The 25,470-nt window shown below is 37.3% G+C and overlaps 1 protein-coding gene across 2 annotated transcripts in view; it reads left to right on the forward strand.

The window, feature by feature from the left end:
* The window catches only part of LOC150088256 (mitochondrial import inner membrane translocase subunit Tim13-like), a 69,742-nt gene that overhangs the window by 38,041 nt on the left and 6,231 nt on the right, over nucleotides 1-25,470 (forward strand). The window contains exons 2-3 of one of the 2 annotated variants that reach the window (XM_090370659.1): nucleotides 6,317-6,385; nucleotides 15,309-15,743. In XM_090370659.1, coding sequence (XP_090226785.1) covers nucleotides 6,317-6,385; nucleotides 15,309-15,329 — 90 coding nt within the window. In that variant the 3' untranslated portion in view covers nucleotides 15,330-15,743. Of the gene's footprint in view, nucleotides 1-6,316; nucleotides 6,386-15,308; nucleotides 15,744-25,470 lie in introns of those variants that run through there. The other variant, XM_090370658.1, reaches the window with a different exon arrangement.

Raw genomic sequence — 25,470 nt, forward strand, 5'->3', positions numbered from 1 at the left:
ACTATCACAAGACCAACAAGTCGCAGTGATAAAAAATTGACCAACTAAGCAACAAATCATTTGGCACCTGGGCCCATCACAAGGTACTGACAGAATCTGGTGGTTTTCCATTCCAACCATGTAGTCAAATCAGGAGCAAGTGGATATGCACTTTATGTATGGTTTGGTGGACAGCAGTGCTCTGGAGGCTCGTCGTTTGTACCACGAAAGGTTCCCAGAATGAAGATGTCCAGACAGGAAAACATTTGAAGGTATCCATTGCCACCTTTGTGAACATGGGACCTTTACACCTCATGCTGCCGACAGAGAACGACCAAGGTCTATGATTCTTGATGTAGAGGAGGAGATTTTGGATGTTGTGCATGCCACTCCTGGAATCAGCACATGCACAATAGCAATGCAACTGGCTGTTCAACGTTCTACTATTTGGAGAGTGTTGCGAGAACACCAACTGTATTCTTACCATCTGCAACGGGTACAGGCCTTGTCATAAGCAGATTACCCTGCGTGAGTAATGTTCTGCCAGTGGTTCTTGCAGCAGTGCGGTACAACTCCTCACTTTACTGTCTTAGTGATATTCACAGATGAAGCACAGTTCACACGAGACGGAATCCAAAACTTTCACAATCAGTATGTATGGGCTGAGGAAAACCCACATGCAATTCTTCCATCACATCACCAACAGTGGTTCAGCCTCAACATCTGGGCGGGTGTTTTTGGTGATAAGTTATTTGGTCCCATGTACTTCCAAACAAACTCACAGGCCAGGCGTACAGAAACTTTCTGGAAAACAATGTGCCTGATTTCTTGGATGACACGCCATTGATCATTCGTCAACAAGCACTCATGCATGATGGCGCTCCCGCACATTTCAGCCACCTAGCCTGCAATTACTTGAATCGAAGGTTTCCTGGTCGGTGGATAGGTAGAGGTGTACTAACTGCCTGGCCTCCACGCTCACTGATTTAAACCCACTAGATTTCTTCTTGTGGGGCCATTTAAGGTCATTGGTGTATTCGACTCCTGTAGGTGATGTGGAAACTCTCCGCAATCGAATTGTGGCAGGTTGTGAGATGATACGAAACATGCCAGGAATTTGGCATCGTCTTCACGAGCCCATGAGATGTCGATGTGAGGCCTGTATTCAGGCAGAAGGTGGACATTTTGAATAATTACTATAAGGTGATGTGAACAGTTAAGTGTCATAGACAGACCTTCAAAACTTGGAAACCAAGCATTTCCGCACTATGTTGATATAAAATATTTTTATTGTCTACGTTTGAGGAACTCATTTATGAAGTTATGCTGTGTATTTTTGAGACACTCTGTTTAAAAAAAAAAAAAAAAAAACTAAAATTTTGACATTTGAGGGATCTTGTTATAACAAAATGTGAAAATTTAGGTCCTTTGAACTTTGTATTAACTAGATTCGACTGTACCTTGTTGCTGCATGTGGCTTAATGATACACATGCAAAGATTTTCCTATAAATGCCAAGACAATGATTTCATTAAATTGTGCTTCATTATGAAGTTTGGAATTGTTTGTGGACAAGAATGCCAAGACATGTTATATGTTACTTCAAGATGCCTTGCAAAACCAACACACCTAGCATGTTGGTTTTGTAATATTTCTTGGCTTAACATGTAAAGTTATTCATGTAAAATATTTTAATCCTGTGCCTCTTGTATAAATGGCAGCTAGGTGGCATAGCATAATGAAACATTTTTTTCATACTCAAGTAAACCAGGCAGAAGGGTACATTATAACATTTGTTGACTGACCAGTGAGTTGTCCTGTCTGCCAAGCTAGATGCTTGGTGACTGGAGGGTCACTACAGCATGAACATGTTATAGTACTTTTTTATGGAGGTTAACACAGCACTACCTCTGCCCATTAACTTATTACTACTGAAACAGAGGTAGTCAGCATAAGCAAGAAAGACTAGGTTTTTGAAACATAGAGAATATCACATTAGCAGTGGCATATGATGCAAGAATGCAAGTTTATATAGCATAAAGCAAAAAAAAACAAAAAAACCCCTCCTGTTTCAACTATCCATTCACTACAAAAGTTTCTTCAGTTCTTCCTTGAATTTATTTCAGCAATCAAGTACTCACTGGCCAAAGGCAAATTTCCGCACATCTATTCTGCAACTCCCTTTCCTCAATTTGAATTTATGCAAACTCAAGTGCGTAATCTGAGCAAGAGGAAGAATCCTATCAGCACTGAGTTTGCTCAAACCATTCAAAGCCTTATACGCCTCACTCAGATCACCTCGCAGGGACCTAGTCTCTGCACACTGCAATTTGTAGAACTTAAACCTTTCTTGGCAAGAGCAACCCTTTGTTTCCCTCACCAATCTCCTGTGCTTGTTCCAGCATCTCTACATCCTTCCTAAATGATGCCTCCAGACCTGTATGCAGTACTCAAGGTGTGGCCTGCCCATTGCCTTATACAAGGGGATAATCACCTCCTTATCCCCAGTAGCAAAATTTATGTCTATCATTGACAAGACTCATGAGCTGCTCTTGCAACCTGTCTGCACTGCTCAGAAAACTTCATCTCTGACTGCATAATTACCCCCAGGGCTTTTTCATTCTCCACTACCCTCACTGATTTAAACCCACTAGATTTCTTCTTGTGGGCCATTTAAGGTCATTGGTGTATTCGACTCCGGTAGCTGATGTGGAAACTCTCCGCAATTGAATTGTGGCAGGTTGTGAGACGATTTTACCACACAGTTGGTATGTTACTCTGGGGTAACTGCTACCCATATGCAGTAAATTGCATTTGTCAGTGTTAAACTTCAGTTGCCATCTCTCAGGCCATCCGCCCAACTTTTCTATATCCTGTTGCAGTAGGACATTGGTCTGTGATTACTGTCATTAGCAACCCTGCCAACATTCATATTGTGTGCAAACTTCGACATTAAGCCTGATATAACTTCATTAATATCATTGATAAATATAGAAAACAACAATGATCCCAACACTGGAACCTAAGGAATTCCACTAATAACATTAGTCCACGAAGAGCAGTGTCCGTTGATTATGACTCTGTCTTCTCCCACTCAACAATCCCTTTTATCTATAGCATCAACTTGCCCTTAATGCCTTACTGCTCCAGTTTATACAGCAGTCTTTTATGTGCAACAGTATCAAAAGCTCTTCTGAAATTCAAGTATATGATATCAAGATTAATTTTTGCCTCCAGTTCCTCTGTGACCACATCATAGTATCCAATCAAATTGGTCAGACAAGACTTCACCTTAATAAACCCATGCTGTGTCCAAACTTTAACTGCAGTCTTGTCTAGGTGATCCTGCAATGGTTCTTTAACCAGTGACTCAATTGTTTTCTCCAGAAAGAAGTTCAACTAACAGGTCTGTAATTATGATCGTGTCTCCCTTTGTTCCCCCTTTGTGAATTGGGGATACATTTGCACATCTCCAGTCCATTGGTACTTCCCCTGAATCCAAGGATGCTCTCATAATTATTGCTAAGGACTTGCTTAATTCCTTTGCTGCTTCCTTTAATATAACTGGATATATCCAATCCACCAGGGGCCTTTCTTATGTTTAACCTCAACAATTTATCCTCCACTTTCAGTTATTATGAAATCACTAGCTCCCTATTAGAGCTTAATAAATGTCTGGCCTCTCCTTTCCCACAGAATTCCTCATGTGTGAATGTAGATGCAACATACCCATTCAGTTTGTCAGCTTCCTGAGCAGGATCATCAACAGTTGAACCATCAATATTAAGAGGACCAATCTGATTCATCCCCTTCCTTCTAGAGTTTACATAAGTAAAGAAGTCTTTTGCTGTTTTTCTTTGCATCCTTTGCCAAAGATTTCTCGTAATCTGCTTTTGCTTGTCTAACCTTCTTTGTGATTTGATTACATTTCTTAGTATTTTTTAGTTGGTATGAAAAGCCTAGTAGCTTCTAAGATTAATTCCTTGAATGTTTTCCGTATAGAATTTACCTTACCTTTAACCATGATGGCAGTTACATGTTTGCTTCTCGAACAATTGAAGAAAATTTGTCATCCAGTAAATCTACAAAAGTGTTGCTAGTGTCCAAATGATCAACCCACAAGTTCCAGTCAATTATTGGCTAGGTGCACAATTTCTTGTTTTTGCCTCTTATTCTTAGGACTTTGGCTATTATGATCATAATACTGCTCTTGTAGAAAGCCTTTACAATCAATGATAATCTAATCTATGAGTTTCCAGCAACAGAGAGTTGGCTCTTGAGAAGAGAACATAATGATTAAGTCTAATTCATGGGTAGATAATGGAAATATGTTAAAGCAGACTATTTAATGACAGCAGATTGCTGTATTCACTTATAATAATCCATTCATTTTTTTTTTTTTTTTCTAAAAAAAAAAAAAAAAAAAACAGTAACACCTGGCATAACCATGTGATCTCTCTGTTGCTGCTGTGGATCATTGGCATGAATTTTATTGCTGGGATTTGGAGATGAAAAAATATATTAATAAATTATAGACTAGCTTATTTTAATAGTTTAATGTCTTATAAAATAACATGAAAAAAATTGTATGGCAGCATCTTATGCAGTTTCTAAAATTTTATTTTTTTTTATTTTGGTAGGTAGAAGAAGAATGAATATGCCACAAATTGAGCATTGTTCAGTAATCAAATTTTTGACCAGAGGGCATAAATGCTAAAAAAAACCATGAAAGAATGGCTAGAGTATCTGTGGAAGTATCATTTATTTTTGCTATTTTCAAGATAGTTGGCAGAGTTCAAAATGGATTGGAGCATTGAGGATGATTCAAGGTCTGGTCAAGCTGAAACCAGACTTTGTCCAACACCTTTCCAGACCATGATCTGGAAAAATGTTGGCTTCATTTTAATGGGACACAAAAGGATTGTTAATTGATTACCTTGCACCTAAAACCACAATAACATGGGAATGTTAAGATAGTCTCATTCCACAGTTGAAAGTTACAATTAAGAAAAAAAAAAAATGAGGAAAGTTGGGTCATTGAGCATTCTCCATGACAATGCACCCATGCACAAATCCTGGGTTGCACAGGCCAAAATCATTGAATGTGGATTTGAACAAAGCATTCCTCTCCCCCACACACTTGAGATCTTATCCCAAACGACCATTATTTGTTCAGATACCTCAAGTGTCAACTGCATGGAACTCATTAAAGATTATGGAGGGCTAAAAGCAACTGTGGAAGCCTGGTTTGATGCCCAATTTTTTTTTTTTTTTGAAGGATCCAACTCTACAGATTAAATACAGTGTACTGAACTTTGGGGGTCAATTTGAAAAAAAAAAAACATGGAATTTTGTACATGTATACTCTGTTTTCAAAAATTTTTGACTACTCCTAATATAAATGGGTAAGCAATCTTATACAGGTGCATTAAGATGTGGCCAGAAGGAAAGAACATTAAAATCAGAAGAGCAATATGAGAGAGAATACTGTAACGAGAATTTACTGTATAAATTTTTTTTTTTTTTTTTAATCAATGGCCTTGGGAGTATTACTGTTTTTTTAAGATCCCAGGAAGGAATAAAGCTGCAAAATCAACAGGAAGGAGCAATTCTCCTTCCTGTTGATTTTTCGTTTTGGGAAGATTTTAATTTTATCCACTTTAATTTTAATGTATCATTTAAACAAAATGATCAAATGATCATTAGTTAGTAGCATTTAATTATTTGATTATTTCAATTATTGAAATTTCTCGATTACCAATCATTTGATTATTCCCATCACCGCATCTAACTAATAAAAAAAAATAATAAAAAATCAAAAAATCAATGTTAACTGTCAAAATATCAATGAAATATGATAAATAGCCCCTAAAAAGTTAGTGTTCCCGTATCAGCATTCATACTAAGATAAAACAACTAACTTTGCTTTTTCCCATTTTTGAAAGCACAGCACTATTAATTACACAATTTTACCTTGATCTTTTAACATAAAAAGAAAGGTGAAATGTAGAGACAGGACCTTAATCAGGTGAAATTATCAACCTATTTAAAGTAAACTTGTAATATAATGGCAGTGAAGAATGCAACTGGCAGCTTATATGTGAATTCTGAATATGATCAAATATTATGATTAGATTTTTTAAAAGATCCATTCCTAATATTAATGATGATGTGATGCAAAAACTAAGCTGGTGGATATCAATTTTAAAATTCTGTATGAAAAATATGCATGTAATAATATTTTATGATTTGAAATTTAAAAAAATGCCTGTTGAACATGGTTCTATGTCAGAGATGTAAACTGTGTTATTCATGTAATGTTTTTTATTTCTAAACAGAGAATATCAGAGAAGTGTTTCAAAAAGTGTATATATAAGCCTGGCACAACTTTAGATAATTCAGAACAGGTAAGATCTCAGCCCTTTTGATCCATTTTGTTATTTTGTGGAATTTTTATTTTTGACATATCTGATATGCTAACATTCATATTTCTTTCATGACCATGTGAGGTAGCACAAAAAAAAAAAAAAAAAAAAAACACTTAATAATAAAGCATTTGTTATTCAAAAATTACAGAAATCAGAGACTGTCCTTTTCAAAGTCCCCCCCTCTCTATAGCCCAAATACATTTTGTTATTCTTGTTTCTATGCTTTGAACCATTTTTGGAAGTCCTCTTTTAGAATGATTTTTAGGTGATCCATTGCACATCTCTTTGTGTGCTCCATATTTTCAAAATGGTTCCCTTGTAAAACCTATGCTGTAAACGTCAGTACAAGCATTATGAAACTTATGATAGCAGGGAGCTGAGAAGCCACGGTCCATATCACACTTCCTTGGCCTGCACATTTACCAGGTGAGATCTGGTAAATAGGTGGGTGTTCTATTGTTGTGATTTGGATTTTGGTCAAAAACTGTTTCACTGGTTATACCAAATGAGATTAAGCATTGTTGTTGTTGTTTTGGTTTTTAGGAGCATTAGCAACTAAGGCCATATTGCTCCGGGGATATGTGGTGGTCATTCCCTGACCTTTCCACCTCCTCCATATTTGGTGGTCATGGGCTCAAACCCCGGTCTGATCAAGAAGCGTGTGCTACGCACTGCTGCTCCTGCCCACCTGGCTATGGAAGCGCCAAGCATTGTTGTGATGAAGAACCCATTTGTTATGCCCCAGCTCTAATATTTTACTGCAGACATTTTTTTCTTAACTGTTTCAGAATGTCTTTGTTGAAGTTAACTGGTTCATTGTTTGCCCTGCTGGAAGATATTTTTAGTGCACAGTACCTATATTGAAAAACACGATCAACATTGTCTTCACCTTCGAACAAAAGAGATTTGCTTTCTTTGGTTGGGAAGCTGTGGTCATTGTCCTTTGGAGACTTTTTTTTATATAGTATTGGGGTTGCAGGACAGTCAGTCACATCCATTGATGCCAACACTATATGAAAACCACAGTTGCTTATAAGTTTAAAAATTATGCATGTTATAATTATCCAAGATTGTTTACTGTAGATATTAATTTTCTCCCCTCTCGCCCCAGATGCAATAAAAAATATTCTGAAATTCTCATCATCATCTGGTCTCATCAGTAAATATTCTTCTCATCTCTCAAGTAGAGGTCTCTACTTGAGATGTGCAATAATATCCCATGTACAATTAACATTGTAATGTTTTCCATAATTCTACTATGTACTGTAGATTTCACCTGTGCTGGTTGTAACCCAAAGTACTAGCCTTTAGGTGGGGGTGGAATTCATATAGTCTTGTCTAGGATGTAAACAGCTGTGTTAATAATTGGTGTGTTTGCCATTTAAAAATTTAAAATGCTTAAATCATTTCATCCACTGATAAAAAAAAAAGTGCACAATGAAATTTGCTTAATTAATGCTTTTGGTCATTGAGTATGTATGTTAAGAAATTGAAAAAAAACTCGGTAAATTTTATTTATTTTTGCTATAATGCACTTCATTTATAATGTGGTTGTTAAAGTTGTCCACTGACACCTGCAGTATGTTTGTTTGTTATTTGGTTTTTAGGAGCATTAGCAACTAAGGCCATATTGCTCCGGGGGGGGGATATGCGGTGGTCATTCCCTGATCTTTCGGCATCCTCCATATTTGGTGGTCACGGGCTCGAACCCCAGTCTAATCAAGAAGCGTGTGCAATGCACTGCTGCTCCTGTCCACCTGGCTACAGAGGTGCCCACCTGCAGTATATTTAGATTGTACATGTATAGTTATTTTTATTTTCCAGGGGAAAAAATCAAGAGTTTTAGTAGATATGATCAATATGACATGATTTCCAGGAATATTTTAATTGCATGGGGTACCTTTTAGGAAAAAAAACAGGTTTTTTTCGTACCCTTGTGTTTTGATCACTCAGTTATGGTGGCCATTAGATTATGTGGTTAAGTGGTTCCTTATTTCTTATTTGTGTAGTGTACTGTACATAGGATACCCTGGAAGTGTGGGATCATTATAAGAAATTTACAATTTTTGAAATTAAAATGCATAAAACATTACTGTTTAATATTTTTATATTATAGCAGCATTATTTAAAAAAAAAAAAAACCCTACAATAATGGTGCATTTGCCATTTAAAATGCAATGCTTAAATCATTTCATCCACTGATGGAAAAATATTTAAAAAAGTGCAAAACAAAATTTACTTACATAAAAACACTTGCTTATTAAGTTCTTTTAGTCATTGTGTATGGATGTTAACAAATTGGGAAAAAAAACTGGGTAAATTTTATTTTGCTATAATGCATTTCATTTATGATTTGGGTGTTAAAAAAAGTTGTTCCATGACACCTGTGTTACATTCAGCACACTGTGTTATATTCTGCACATGGAGATGTGTCAAATTCTACTGCACAAAAAAGTTCCATTCCATTCTACACAGATTCCTGTTCAAACGTTCCTAGAAGCAGTTGCTGCTTGCATTATGCTGGGAATCCAAACTGCATGAAGAACTTGATGAGATGAAGGTATATCAAGTTTAATGTCGAAGTTTGCAGATGATGTGAAGGTTGGTAGAGTAGGTAATGACAGTAATGACATGCTACTGCAACAAGATCTAGAAAAATTAGGCAGTTGGCCTGAGAAATGGCAATCGAGGTTTAACAAATGCAAAGTACTACATATAGGTAGCAATTATCCCAGATTAACATACCAACTTTGTGGTACTACAGTCAGGGTAATGGAATATGAAAAACACCTGGGTAATTCTGCAGTCAGGTATGAAATTCTCTGAGCAGTGCAGACAGGCTGCAGGATGGCACATGGGGTTTCGTTGATGATATACAGGAATTTTGTTAGCAGGGATAAGGAGGAGATTATTCCATTGTATATAAAGCAACAGTTGGCACATCTTGAGTACTGCATACAGGTGTGGATACCTAATTTTTAGAAAAATGTAGAGCATCTTTCCAAAAATGAGGGTACAGAGAAGGGCAACAAGATTAGTGAGGGGAAAAAAAGGTCTCTCTTACCAAGAAAGGCTTCGATTCTGCAAATTGCAGCATTTGGAATCTAGCCACCTTGCAGGTGCCTAGTCTCCAAATTAAACACCATTGAGGTGTTTAATTTGGAGATTGATTCAATCCATTCAAAGCCTTATCACCCTGCAGGGTGATAAGGCTTTGAATGGATTGAATAAGCTCAATGCTGATGGGATTCTTCCTCTTATTCAGACTACACATGAGGGGGCATAAATTCAAATTGAGGAAGGATGGTTGCAGAATTAATGTGCAGAGGTTTGCCTTTAGCCAGTGAGTGGTTGATTGCTGGAACAAACTTCCATCTGATATTGTGGAAATGGACAGCTTGAATAAATTCAAGGAAGAAATATACATACTGTTGGAGAGGATGGATAGTGAAATAAGGGTGGGTTTTTTTTTTTTGCTGATTCTGTATAAGCTTGCTTGCCTTGCATCATTTGCCACTACTAATACAGATACTTCAGCCTGTCTTACAGTAAAGTGTGTATAATGGCTCCAGGGGTTTCCCCACCTCCACACATTGTCATACGTTACAGTAAAGGCTAGGGATTTAAAAGTTATGGATCTTGTTAAGTGTAGTGTGATATACCATTGTTCATCTGGCTATTTCGCTGTTGGACCCCTATTGGGGGCTTACTGTTGCCCACACTTAGCCCCATCGAGGCAGGTCGGGTACACCAGTATTTTAAATAAGTACTCTGGTAGGCCCTGCCACCTAATTTCTTGAGATTTCAGTGGCTAGGACCTATGTAAACAAAAAAATAAATATATTTTTTTGCAATTTTCAGGGGTAAGATGTTAAGGAGTTTAGGTTGGTTAGTTATTGGAAGTTTAATGGCGTATCAGCATCTAAGGCTATCGTGCGCCAAAGGAGTTGAGGAGTCCAAAAGAGTGATGCACGGCTAAGCAGTTAAATTTTGAATTTAAATTTCGATTGTGTGGAGCATACGCTGAGGTGTTTAAAAGGAACGGGGGGAGACTGAAGGCTGGGGGGAAAAGACAGAAATATGGGGTCAATAGAGAAGACATCCCCAGGTAAGTTAGTAGGCATGCCCATGCCCCACCAAAAGGAAAATAGGGGGCAGCAGGGAGGCCGTCCCTTCCCCCACCAGGATAGGGAAAGAAAGTGGGTCCAGTCCAGATCATCAGCCGGCTATGCGGTCACGATCAAAGAAATGTCCAATCCAAGTGGGTCACAGTATGGCTTGTGGTTTTTCTCTCAGGGGAGTAGGTCCCGTCTGGTGTTGTCTAATGTGGTGGTTTTCATTCCTAAGGTGATTACAGTCATTTCAGGTGATTTTATGTCATTTGTATCTGTCACTTTTGGGATCAGATCCCATTCAGTGACTTGTTTCAGTTGAGCAGGGTCAGGTAATTGTCGGCACATGCCGTTGTGGTCACAGTTCGAGTGACCTGTTCCTGCAGGTTGTCAGCTTGTACTGCTGTCTCTATCTCATGAAGGCAACTGTTGGGTACAAGACCCGTCCAAAGTACAAGGTTGAGTCTGCCATTTAGTCTGCATCTCATCAGGGGGTTTTTGTCAAGCATGGGTTGTCAACCTGTCCAGGTTTGTTCCTTTGGGTGCAGGTAGGTGCTATGTGCTCGGTGTGGCTTTGTCATTTAGTTTTGTCACTGTCAAAAGCCTAGGTGTTGGCTTAGAAGGTTCTAGTTAGTGTTCCCTGTGGAATGTGTTTGGGGTTCTGTGTAGTCTTCCACAATTTAATTTATTATAACTAGTTTTTTAAATAAATAATAGCTATCTTTTCATCTAAAAACCAAAACTTTCTTCTTTTTCAGATAAAATTAAACAGTATATTCTATAATTTTCATTGTTTTTTAAACTCCAGTGAAATAGAACATCTACTGATCTACTGTTAATACATTCAGCATGTTTACAACATGTATTATTGAATATATAGTTTTAAACTTCCAATTGAAATTCTTCCAACTGAAAATAATAATTGTTCCTTCATGACAGTACAGATCTTTAATTCCTCCAGATAAGAAAATTGTATATATTATCTTATGTACTTATTTTTTTGAAAATTTATGTTAAATTCTTCATATGGATATCTTGTTCCGGATACTTCATCTAGCATGATTCTAAATTCAAATTGTCAAAAATCATTTATTTTTGATTTTCATACCTATTTAATTTCTGAAACATAATAAAAATATGCGAAGGCGATTTCTTTGCACTATATACTAACTGTGTACCTCCATTATCATTCTTTACATTAGATAAATAAACATTACCACACTCCCATAACAAGTTAACAGGCTCTCTTTTGGAACAGGATCAGGGTATGTCTGCCAGGGGCAAAAGTTGATGATGTTGTTGAGCAGATATCATCTTTTAACGTGTACAACAATATCACAAAGGTGATATTCTTGTACATGTTGGAACTAATGACATTAAGAGTAAGAGATCTGCAGATTTACTGGACAAGTACAGGTAAATGTTGAAAAAAAGTCACGAGTTAGAGTTGAATGTGAAAGTGTCTGCAATTCTGCCCAGACACGAGAGGATGGAGTATATGATGAGAGCCTTGTTGATCAATTTGCTCCCTCAAGATAATGGGAGTGCTGTGGCTCAGGGGAGAACAGTTGCCCTCTGAATCACAACCTTTTAAAATGCACTGCTTGTTTGATGTTTGCAGAGCAATCAGTTATGGGACATGATATTGCCAAAGGAAATTTCTTTGTGTGCGCATGATGTAAGCAGTGTGAGGAAATCAGGCGACAACCCAGCATTGTTATGGGCCTGTATGAGAGCTTGAAGGACAGGGTCGATGCCCTCAAAGGATCTAAATTGAGGGGGCCCATCAAGCTCTCAGCTGCCCACATCAACGCCAGAGCTTGCATTTAATCATCACACAACACAGCGGCAACTCCCAAGGCAGAATTCGCTGGTCCCACAGGAACTAGTAGTTGTTAGTGACTCTATTGTCAAACGGGGAACATAGTGTGTAAAAAGGATAGGTGGAACAGGACCAGGGTATGTCTGCCAGGGGCAAAGGTTGATGACGTTGTAGAGCAGATATCAGCTTTTAAGGGCACAAAAGGTAATATTGTTGTACATGTTGGCACTAATGATGTAGGAGACCGGCAGAATTAGTTAACAAGTACAGGTCACTGTTGAAAAAAAGCCATGAATTAGGGTTGAATTTGAAAGTGTCTACAATTCTGCCCAGACACACGATAGGAGGGAATATATGATGAGAGCCTTGTCGATCAATTTGGCCCTGGAAAGATTGTGCAAGGCTCAAGGGATAGAATTTTTTCAGCCTGGTCTGTACTTGTGAACAGGAGAGACTGCTTCTACAGGGATGGGATACACTTAAATAGAAAGGGTGCAAGAATATTTGCTGATGCTATCAAGGCAGTGTTAGGTGGGTCGAAAAATTTCTAGCTTGGGAGGATACAAGGACTAATAGATTAACAGTAGTCGTTGGCAGAGGCGAAATTGATCCTTGCACTGCTTCTATTGGAATGAGCAGCAGCCTGAAAAACAAGATGCCGGGTATTTCAATGACTGCTGGGAGGAATTGTGGTACAAGTAAACACATGGGTTGTGTTAGAGTAGCTAAGAATAGGAACAGGTGCATGTATACTTGCATATACACCAATGCTAGGAGTTTGGTAAATAAATTTGATGAATTTGAGGTGTTGGTCAAAACTTCAAAGGTAGATATTGTTGGGATATCAGAGATGTGGTGTCACACAGATATAAGGAATGCAGAACTATAATTTCAGGAGTACGATGTGCACAGGAAGGATAGACAGGATAGGAAAGGAGGAGGGATTGTTATTAGTTAAGAAACACATAAAATCCAAGGAAGTGCAGCCAGTCGACATCGCTGGACAGTGAAGTGTCGAGTCAGTTTGGTGTGACATAAGCACTGGAAGATCAAAATTGAGAGCAGGAGTGTGTTATAGGCCTAATGACTCTGATGAATATAATAAAAAACTGTACAGGGAAATAGAGTGGGCCAGTAAATCAGAGATTCTTATAATGGGGGATTTTAATTTCCTGGATATTGACTGGAATTTGTGGGTTGGTCACTTACGCACTAGCAAGGCTTTTGTGGATTTATTGGATTATTGTTTCCTACATCAGCATGTTTGGGAGGCAACTAGAGGGAGTAATACTCTTGATCTGATTATCAGTAGTGATTCTTCATGCATTAAGAATCTGCAGATAAAGGAACCACTAGGTGGCAGTGATCACAGTGTGCTGAAATGGGATGTACTCAAAGAGGTAACCACCATCAGGGGTAAAGGAAAGGTTTTTGCTTTTGTAAAGGCGACTACGGTGGTCTGAGACAGTATTTAAATTCTATACAGTGGAACCAACAGATGATATTACCAACAGTAAATTCAAAATGGCAGGCATTCAAAGAATTAACCTTGGAAGCTACTAGGCTTTACATACCAACTAAGAAATATTGTTCAAGATTTAGGCCTAAATGGATGTTAGATGAACTAATGAGACATGTGGCAGAGAAGAAAAATGCATGGGATACATATAAATTAATGGGTGACATGGAAGCCTATGATAGATATAAGCTGGTCTGTAACCAAGTCACAAAGGTGATTAGGCAGGCAAAGGCAGATTATGAGAAATCTTTGGCAAAGGATGCAAAGAGTTCTTTACCTATGTAAACTCTAGAAGGAAAGGGATGAATTAGATTGGTCCACTGGATATCGATGGTTCAACTGTTGATGAACCTGCTCAGATGGCTAACAAACTAAATGAGTATTTTGCATCTACATTCACACATGAGGAATTATCCAGAAAGGGGAATGCCAGAGGTAAATTAAACTCTGTCAGTGAACTAGATGATTTTGTAATAACTGAGAGGAAAGTGGAGAAGAAATCATTGAAGATAAACATAAAAAAGGCACTTGTGGTGGATGGGATCTATCCAGTTATATTAAAGGAGGCAGCAAAGGAAGTAAGCAAACCCTTAGCCATAATTATGAGCGCCTTCTTTGGACTCAGAGGAGGTACCCATGGAGTGGAGATGTGCAAATGTGACCCCAATTCACAAAGGAGGATCAAAGGCAACCAAGTAATTATAGACCTGTTAGTTTAACTTCTGTTCCAGGGAAATTAATGAAGGCACTGGTTAAAGAAGCACTGCTAATGCTCTCCTGATACAATTCTGTAAAAATTTATCTTTGGTAGTTAATGAGGGTTTAACATATGGTAACCATAATGATAACTCTTCCAAATTAAATTTATATTTCTTATAATTTTCTGTTGTAATTAAAATATTTTAATCTGAATTTTTATCTAATTCAATTCGTGTTAAAACTTTTTTAACATCTCTGTAGAATCCAGATATTCTATTGAGTGGCAACTATAAACATACTTCCTTACTTCCTTCTGTTAATTCCAGTCTCTTAGAAAATCCTTCATTATAATTTTCATTTAATTTTGTCTTTGATTCTATTTTTACTACTGTCATGTCTTGGATCTGTGTTACTATTAAATCTGAGATATTTAAATCTAAGATATTTGAGGTATCCAGATACCAAAACATATTTGTAGCACTAGATATAAACCAGTGATGGTGAACCTATGACATGCCACAATGTTTTGGGTGACACGCCAGCATCCAACAACACCCGACAACTATTCTCCCTGTTTGAGTTCAGTTCAGCTTTTGCATTCGTGTGAACAAGAAGTGCGTTGAATTATTTTGTGCCAGTTCAACAACACTGCTGCAAAGGTAAGAAAACAGTTGTTATTAATAAATATTTCTCATTTTTTGTGAGATTTGTAATTTGTAATACAAAGTTTTTATTTCTTTAATATTCTAGCCCTGTTATGGAGGAACCTGAAATTAAAAAATCCCAATTGAGTGATAAAGGAAGTGGTCGAAGCTTTCAAGATGTGGACAGAGAAGTACGGCGTTATTGACAGAAATGGCAAATTATTGTGGAACAGTAGTAACAGTAGTAGTACATGAAACAGTAGTAAGCAGAACGTGGAATGTAAAATGACATTTTGAAACAAATCATTAGTGCCTTTTGGAAAAAAAGTGAGGAAGAAAGAAAGTAATATGTTTCTGAGCAGCTACACCGCAAAGAGTGTCAATCAAATAACTTCCTTAAATTCTTAAGAGGCCCTACGAATTTAACATCAGCAAGTTTCATCATTGCTCACTCCATGGCTCAGCATGGAAAAGCCCTCAGTGAAGGAGAATTTATTAAAGAAACTCTTCTGAAATGTGCACCTTTTTTGTTTCAAGATATACAAAATAAAGATGCTATTATTATTTATATATATTACTAGCAAAGAGAAGGTTAGTATGAACTAAAAATAAAAAAGGGGGTTAAAGAAAGATACTTTCCTTTCTAGGTTATAATATTTGAATAGGTCTGTTTAATTCTGATACTGAAGAGTTAACGGACTTGCGAAACTTAGGAGAAACGTATTTACAGTAAGGCGTGCCAGATGATCACTATGAGTAGGCCCTGTGGTCACTAATATCGATTAGTACTTGGGGCCATTAAAGAATGTTTATTCTTCATCATCATCATCGACTAAATGCACACTCGTTCATCACTCATTATGGCGCCTCCGTAGCCAGGTGGGAAGGAGCAGCAGTGCGTAGCACACGCTTCTTGATTAGACCGGGGTTCGAGCCCGTCACCACCAAATACGGATGATGCGGAAAGGTCAGGGAATGACCACCGCATATCCCGGAGTAATATGGCCTAAGCTGCTAATGCTCCTAAAAACCAAACAACAACAACTCATCACTCATTATTCGCTCAGCACTCGGTTTGTTCCACAAGGAGTCATCTTCTTCAGAAATGCTTCAAGAGGTGTTTATTTCCAAGATAATCTTATCTTTTCTTTATAAATTTCAATAGCATGCATAAGCATTTTGACAGAACGCACAAATTGCAACTAACACGATTTGCGTGGAGTAACAAGTTTACGAAGCTTAAAAAAAAAAAGGAATGAAGAGAAGATTCTGAAAAGTTATTTATGTTTTTTATACGATTGAAGATTTCAGTAAAGGGCAAACACATTTCACCATAATAACGTAAAAATCCACACAATTCCAGCTATCGGTATGTTCACAAATGAAATAACGTTGAGTTTACTACCCATTTATAATTGCTTGCAGTAACAGAAAAGCCCAATAAACCAGAAAGTGCAAATTATTTTTATTGTTTTGTGGTTGTGACTTCCAGAAATGTGCTTAAGAAAAATATCACAAATCCGTTCAAAATTGGTTCTTATAACATATGATAACGATGAAAGTGTAGTGCGTTTAATGATTTGAATTGGTAACTAATACAATTTACACTACAAAAATGACCTTTTAGAGAGTTATATAGCGAAAATTTGAACTTCCGAAGTCGTGGAATGAATTACCAAAAAACAATGTATTATTGGGTTCAACATTACAACATTTTCATGATACGCAATGGTAATGGATTAATATCGTAAAGCGTGGTACACTGTATTGTATAGCTATGCATGTGGTTTGAAATGCAATTTTTATGAATGTTTAACATTCATTTTTTGCAATTAATGTTCATATTTTTGATTTCGTTGATACTTAATACTAAAAAAAAAACAAAACAAAAAACTCGTAAAGCGAAAACTGCCTGTATACATATTGATTCACTTAAATCTTTCACACCGATGTTATCTATCTATATCTTATTATAACATAAATAATCACTTATGAAATTCATTAGTAAATTATTCTTTCCACATCCATTAGCTCCATAAATTAATAAACTAAAAGGCCATTTTGTTGATAAAATATGTATATCAATATATTTCATTTCATCTACCTCATAATGTATGGATACCTCTATTACAAAGAATTGAAAGCACATAATAGCTCATAATAAAAACAAACATTTAGAAGAAGAAATATTAACAGAGGATATCATATAGTTTTAGAAACCAGTTATAGAAAAGTTAGAAGCTATACATACAAGTATAGTTAAAGCTATTGGAGCTGTAACTAAACAGGATAGCTTAGGTATAGCTAAAGATAGCTTAGAAGGTAAAATTAAAGCCATGAGTTTCTCAAGTTCGATCCTGATAAGTTTAGATAGAGAATATTTAGAAGCTAATGAATTAAAGATGCCTAGTAAATTAATATGAACAGCAACATCTGAAATAGATGAAATAAATAAAAACATAATTAAAAAAACTAAAACAGATCAAGATATAGAACACTTAAGGAAGTATTAGAAAATTATTAACTTAATATCAACAGCATTAGAATACAAAGAATCAGGATTAATATACCCAAACATAATGTACTCTACAAAAAATTAGAAATGAGTTTTGCATCAAAGGTAAACACTGAGTTAAGAAATCAAATAGAAATTCTAGATATATTGTTGAAAAATAAGGAACTCATTCAAGCTGAACATAAAAAATTTTAAGAATTATATCTTGAATAAATTTATTTTATATAAATGCCATATCAACTTTATAAAGTATAGCTATCTGATAATCAAAAGAAAAAGGTTGCAGTGGCATATAAAAATAAAAAAGCTGTTGGAATAAGAATTCATAGAACTTAAACTTGCTAGTTCAAATTTACCATTAACACAGTCCCAGACTAATCATATTAATAAATCACCAAAAGGATGTAATATTACTTTAAGTAAATTTCAATAACAACAAATAGGTAGTTTCCTTCAATTTTTATTACTTCTGTTACCTGCTATTGCTAAAGGTACAGGTGCATTAGGAAGGAATTAGTCTTAACTAGGAAGTATTGTACTAAGTAAAGTGGTAAGGGGTCATACTCTTAGTTAAGAAGCATATTAAATCTAAGGCAATGCATCCAAGTCAACATGGGTGGCCAGTGCAGTGTTGAGTGAGTTTTTCAAGTGACATAAGAACTAGAAAAACAAAAATGTTATAGGCCTAATGCATATTGATGAGTATAAAGAACAACTGTACCACAGAGGGAGTGGATCAGTAAATCAGAATGTCTTATAATGGGGGACTTTTAACTTTTCCAGATATTGAGTGAACCATGTGGGTTGGTCACTAACAGTAACAAGACATGGATTTATTGGATGATTGATTTCTACACCAACATGTCAAAGAGATAAAATGAGAAAGCAATACCTTGATCTGGTTATATGCAGTAATCGTTCATACATTAAGAATTTGCAGATTAAGATGCAATTACTGTCATGGGCAAAGGGAAATATTTTTGCATTTCTTAAAAGTGACCCCAATGGTCTCAAAGTTTTTGAATTCTGTGTAGTGGGACAAACTAATGATGCTACGAAGAGGAATTTCTAAATGGTAGGCATTTTGGGTTGTAATAATAGAAGTTACTAGGCTTTTCATACCAAATTAAGAGATACTGTTTAAGACAGACCTAAATGGATGTCAGGTGAACTGAGACTTGTGGAGAAGAAAAATGCATTGCAATGCATATAAATTATCATGTGATACAGTTGCATTTATTAGATATGAACTAATAAAATCAAGTCACAAAGGAATTTAGGCAAGCTAAGGAAGGTTTCTGTAGCTGAGTGGTCAGGGGCGGCAGTGCAGTAGCACACGCTCTTTGAGTAGACTGGAGTTCAAGCCCCTGACTGCTAAATACGGTTGATCTGCCAACCCGCACTGGACCAGCGTGGCAGATTATGGTCCATTTCCCTCAGCACGAATTGTTGAGGAGGCTTCCATCCTGCAATGGGTTGATAATGGCTGCAGTTAACTTTAAGGCAGGTTTCAAGAGGTCTCTGGAAAAGAATGCAAAGAAAAGCAGCAAAGACTTCTTTACTTATCTAAACAGTAGAAGGGGGTTAAATCACATTGATCTATTAGATAATGACGTTGATAATCCTATTCAGGTTGCTGACACATGGTAGATATTTTGCATCTACATTCATATACAAGGATTTTTTTAGGAATGGAGATGCTGGAAGTGTATCAAGTTCTTAACATGGAGCTTAATCATTTTGTGATAAGTGGTAAATTCATTGTATTGAAAGTTAATACACTGCTGTGTGTTAGCATTAGCAGAGGCATATGATGCAAGGAAGCAAGCTTATACAGCATCAGCCAAAAAAAAAAAAAAAAAACCACTTCACCCATCCATTTGCTCCAAAAGTTTCTCCACGTCTTCCTTGAATTTATTTAAGGTTTCAATTTCTACAACAGCAGATGGAAGTTTGTTCCAGCAATCAACCACCCACTGGTTGATTGGCAAATTTCTGCACATCTATTTGACAACTGTATTTCCTCAATTTGAATTTATGCCTGCTCAGGTGTGTAATCTGAGCAAGAGGAAGAATCTCATCAGCATTCAGCTTGCTCAAATAATTCAAGGCCTTACACACCTCAGTCAGATCACTTTGCAGGTGCCTAGTCTCCAGATGCAGCAACTTGTAGAACTTAAGCCTTTCTTGGTAAGAGCAACCCTTTGTTCACTTCACCAATCTTGTTGCCCTTCTCTGTACTCATTCCAGTAGCTCTGCATCCTTTAATGAAGCTCCAGATCTGTATGCAGTACTCAGGATGTGGCTTCACCATTGTCTTATTCAAAGGGATAACCCTGCTAGCCAGTGTTGAAACTAGATTACTGTCTTTTCAAATCTTTATTCTTCTTGCTTGTTATTTTCTGCTCATGCAACCCTTTGATGAATTTGAGGTATTCCTCAAAACATCAAAGGCAGATATTGTTGGGATATCAGAGACGTGGTGTCACACAGATATAAGGAATGCAGTACTGGAATTTGGGGAGTACAATGTGTACAGAAAGGATAGACAGGACAGGAAGGGAGGAGTGGTTATGCTATTAGTTAAGAAACACATAAAATCCAAGGAAGTGAAGCCAGTCGACATCGCTGGACAGTGCAGTGTCGAGTCAGTTTCTTGTGACATAAGCATAGGAAAATCAAAATGGAGAGTAGGAGTGTGCTATAGGCCTAATGACTCTGATGAGTATAATAAGAAACTGTACAGGGAAATAGAGTGGACCAGTAAATCAGAGAGTCTTATAATATTTTAATTTCCCAGATATTGACTGGAATTTGTGGGTTGGTCACTCTCACACTAGCAAGGCTTTTGTGGATTTATTGGATGATTATTTTCTACATCAGCATGTTCAGGAGGCAACTAGAGGGAGTAATAATCTTGATCTGATTATCAGTAGTGATTCTTCATGCATTAAGAATCTGCGGATAAAGGAACCACTAGGTGGCAGTGATCACAGTGTGCTGAAGTGTGCTGGGATTTACTCAAAGAGGTAACTGCCATCAGGGGTAAAGGGTTATTGCTTTCGTAAAAGCAACTACGATGGTCTGAGACAGTATTTAAATTCTATACAGTGGGACCAACTGATGATGTCACCAACAGCAAATTCAAAATGGCAAGCATTCAAAGAACTTATCTTGGAAGCTACTAGGCTTTACATACCAACTAAGAAATATTTTTCAAGGTTTAGGCCTAAATGGATGTCAGATGAACTAATGAGACATATAGCAGAGAATAAAAATGCATGTGATACATATAAATTAACATGTGACACAGAAGCCTATGATAGATATAAGCTGGTCTGTAACCAAGTTACAAAGGAGATAGTAGTAGTAGTAGTAGTGGCATGTGATGCAAGAAAGCAAGTGCAGCATCAGCCAAAGAAGAAAAAAAAAATCACACCATTCCCTCCAAATGCCTGTCCAGTTCCTCCTTAAATTTATTCAACCTATCAACTTCCACAACGCCAGATGGAAGTTTGTTCCAGCAATTAATCACCCGCTGGCTAAAGGCAAATTTCCACACATCTATTCTACACCTGTCCTTTCTTAATTTGAATTTAGGCCCCCTTAGGTTTGTAATCTTAACAAGTGGAAGGATCCCATCAGAATACAGCGTGCTCAACCTATTCAAGGCCTTATACACGTCACTTAGATCACCGTGCAAGTGCCTAGTCTCCAGCCACTGCAATTTGCAGAACTTAAGCCTCTCTTGGTAAGAGGATCCCTTCATTCCCCTCACCAATGTTGTTGCCCTTCTCTGTACACGCTCAAGCAAATCTACATCCTTCCTAAAATGAGGCCTCCAGACCTGTACACAGTACTCAAGGCATGGCCTGACCATTGCCTTATACAGAGGGACAATCACCTCCTTTTCCCTGCTAGAAAAATTCCTATATATCATTGACAAAACCCCATGACCTGCCCTGGCAGTCTGTCTGCATTGCTCAGAAAACTTCATATCTGGCTGCACAATTACTCCAGGTCTTTTTCATTTTCTACCACCTTAAGTGTAGTACCACACAGTTGGTACGTTTCTCTGGGGTTACTTCTACTCATATGCAGTACTTTGCATTTGTCAAGGTTAAACTTCAGTTGCCACTTCTTAGCCCATCTGTCCAAATTATCTAAATCCTGTTGCAGTAGCACACTGCCATTGCTGTCATTAACAACCCTTCCAACCTTTGTATCATCTGCAAACTTCGACATTAAGCCTGATATACCTTCATCAATATCATTGATAAATAAACAAAACAACAGTGGATCCAACACCGAACCCTGTGAGACTCCACTAATAACATTAGTCCACGAAGAGCAGCACCCATTGATTACCACCCTCTGTCTTCTCCCACTTAACCATCCTTTTATCCATTTTAGTAACTTATCCTCAGTACCATTCTGCTCCAATTTGTACAATAGACTTCCATGCACAACAGTGTCAAAAGCCTTCCTGAAATGCAAATATATGATATCAAAATTATTTTTTGCATCCAGTTCCTTTGTAACCACATCATAATATCCTATCAAATTTGTCAGACAAGACTTCCCCTTAACAAACCCATGCTGTGTCTGAATTATTGCTGCAGTCTTGTCTAGATGATCCTGCAATGCATCTTTAACCAGTGACTCCATTATTTTACCCGGAACAGAAGTTAAACTAACTGGTTTGTAATTACTCATGTCACCCTTCGATCTCCCTTTGTGAATTGGGGATACATTTGCACATCTCCAGTCTGTGGGAACCTCCCCCGAGTCCAAGGATGCTCTCATAATTATGGCTAAGGGTTTGCTTAGTTGTGTTGCTGCCTCCTTTAATATAACCGGATAGATCCCATCCACCACAGGTGCTTTTCTTATGTTTAACTTCAACAATTTCTCTTCCACTTTGCTCTCAGTTATTACAAAATTATTAAGTATCCTGCTAAAATTTGATAAAATTCTGCCATTTTCAAACCTTAATAATTCCTCATGTGTGAATGTAGATGCAAAATACTCATTCAGTTTGTTTGCTATCTGAGCAGGAACATCAACAGTTGAACCATCGATGTCAAGTGGACCAATCATATTCATCCCCTTTCTTTTAGAGTTTATATAAGTAAAGAAATCCTTGCTGTTTTTCTTAGCATCTTTTGCCAAGGATTTCTTGTAATCTGCCTTCGCTTGCCTAACCTCCTTTGTGACTTGATTACGGACAAGCTTATATCTGCCATAGGCTTCTAAGTCACTTGATAATTTATAAATAAATTTTAAATTTTCTGTTTATACTCCGGCACGACACCCAAGTCAGTAGAGTTTACAATAAATCGTCAATACAAATATTTATCGTATTTAGTAGTCACAGGCTTGAACCCCGGTCCACTCAAGGAACGTGTGCTATCCACTCACGTCCCTGACCACTCAGCTACTTCAGGCCATGCATCCCATGCATGTTTTCTTCTCTGTTATGAGTCTCATTAGTTCATTTGATAACCATAAAGAAGCACTGCAGGATCATCTAGACAAGACTTCAGTTATAGCTCGGACACAGCATGGTTTTGTTAAGGGAAAGTCTTGCATGATCAATTTGATTGGATACTATGATTCAGTCACAAAAGAACTGGATGCAGGGAATAACTTTGATATTATATATTTGGATCTTAGAGAGGCTTTTGATACTGTTGCACCTGGAAGACTGCTGCACAAATTGGAGCAGGGTGGCATTGGAGGCAAATTGCTGCTATGGATAAAGGGATGGTTGAGGGGGAGAATACCGAGAGTGGTAATCAATGGACACTGCTCATCGTGGACTAATGTTATTAGTGGAGTCCCTCAGGGTTTAGTATTGGGTCCATTATTGTTTTATGTATTTATAAATGATATTGATGATAGTATATCAAGCTTTATGTCCAAGTTTGCAGATGATACAAAGGTTGGCACGGTTGTTAAGGACACTACTGACGCTGTGCTGCTGCAACAGGATCTGAAAGGGTTGAGCAACCCCAGAGCAACATATTAAATCTGTGGTACTACACTGACAGTGGTAGAGAATGAAAAGGACCTGGGGGTAATTGTGCAGGCAGATATGAAGTTCTCGGTGCAGTGCAGATGGGCTGCAAGAGTGGCTCATGGAGTCTTGTCAATGATATACAGGAATTTTTCTAGCAGGGATAAGGAGGTGATTATTTCCTTGTATAAGGCAATGGTCAGGCCACACCTTGAGTACTGTATACAGGTGTGGAGGCCTCATTTCAAGAAGGATGTAGAACTGCTGGAACGAGTAGAGAGAAGGGCAACAAGATTAGTGAATGGAACAAAGGGTTGCTTGCTCTTACGAAGAAGGCTTAAGTTTTGCAAATTACCAATGTCTGGAGACTAGGCACTGGCGAGGTGATCTGATTGAGGTGTATAAAGTCTTGAATGGTTTGAGCATGCTCAATGCTGATGGGATTGTTTCTCTTGCTCAGAATAATCACCTGAGAGGGCATAAATTCAGATTGAGGAAAGATAGATGTAGGAGAGATGTGCAGAAATTTGCCTTTAGCCAGCGGGTAGTTGGTTGGTGAAACAGACCCATCCCTTGTTGTGGAAGATGATAGCCTAAACAAATTTAAGGCTCAGCTGGATAAGTATTTCGAACGAACGGAGGGGTGAAATGGGAGTGGTGTTTTTTTATTTTTTTATTTTTTTGGCTGATGCTGCATAAGCTTGCTTTCTTGCATCATATGCCTCTACTAATGCTAATGCTAAAACCCTTTGATGATCTCTAAAATATTTATCAGCTCCCATTCAATTATAACTCCTTTTTAGAAGTTAAGAGTGGCATTTGTAGTGATGATAATTGGGATTTCCAATGGAAGTTAGCTTTAATAACTGTTTGGAACGTCGAACTCACGTAGTCTCTGTTAGCAGATCTGACTGCAGTTTGACCATTTTGAGTGACCATGCTGTATTTTCATGGGACTTTTTAATAATGACTGGATTAAGCTTGCTCACTGGCTCAGATTACAATGATCAAGAATTGGAAGTCCTAGATCGATTCTGCCCCTTTTTAATCTCTTCGGGTATGAGAGGTCATGTTCAATTTGGTGTAAGTCATTTTATTTCGAGCTTGGCTACAAAAGTGGATAGTCCATTTATGCTCCTTCTTTACCACTCAGATTTTAACCCCTGCCATGGGGGAGGTAGAAGCAATGCCATTAGAGTGGCCAAGCAGTATAAAGTTAGTTATTCAGATAAAAGAAAAAAAAAAAAGGTTACTTTCTGAAACTTGCTCATAAAATTAAGTCTACCTTAATTAGGGTGAATGGACAAAAAAACAATGAAACTAAATGTGAAATGTAGTTTTGAGATTTCACTTTTTGAATCACACAGAGAGTCATTTTATCACTATAACGCTTGGTATCCATGACCTCAAAAACAGTAAATAATATAAAAGAAGACAATTTAGTAAATTCTTGGTATCATTGGGTTTAGTCTGTGGATGGTATTGGTCTCAGAAAAAACTAGCACTTCATAATTATTCAACTACTGATCACCAGTGAATCATGAGAAACATTCAGAAAGAATTATACAAATTAGAAAAAAATTTGGTGGTTAATTCGTCATTTTTGAAAAAAGAAATTCAAACTATATGAATTATAACCCCAGGGGCTCATATCTGGTGAGTATGGGCTTGGCACACTCAGGGTCCTGAGCTGAATATCGTCATTCTTCTCTTTCTTGGTGATTCCCTTCTACT

The sequence above is a fragment of the Mastigoproctus giganteus genome, chromosome 3 (genome assembly GCF_048544385.1).
Source record: "Mastigoproctus giganteus isolate SK-2022 chromosome 3, ASM4854438v1, whole genome shotgun sequence".
Taxonomy (NCBI): domain Eukaryota; kingdom Metazoa; phylum Arthropoda; class Arachnida; order Uropygi; family Thelyphonidae; genus Mastigoproctus; species Mastigoproctus giganteus.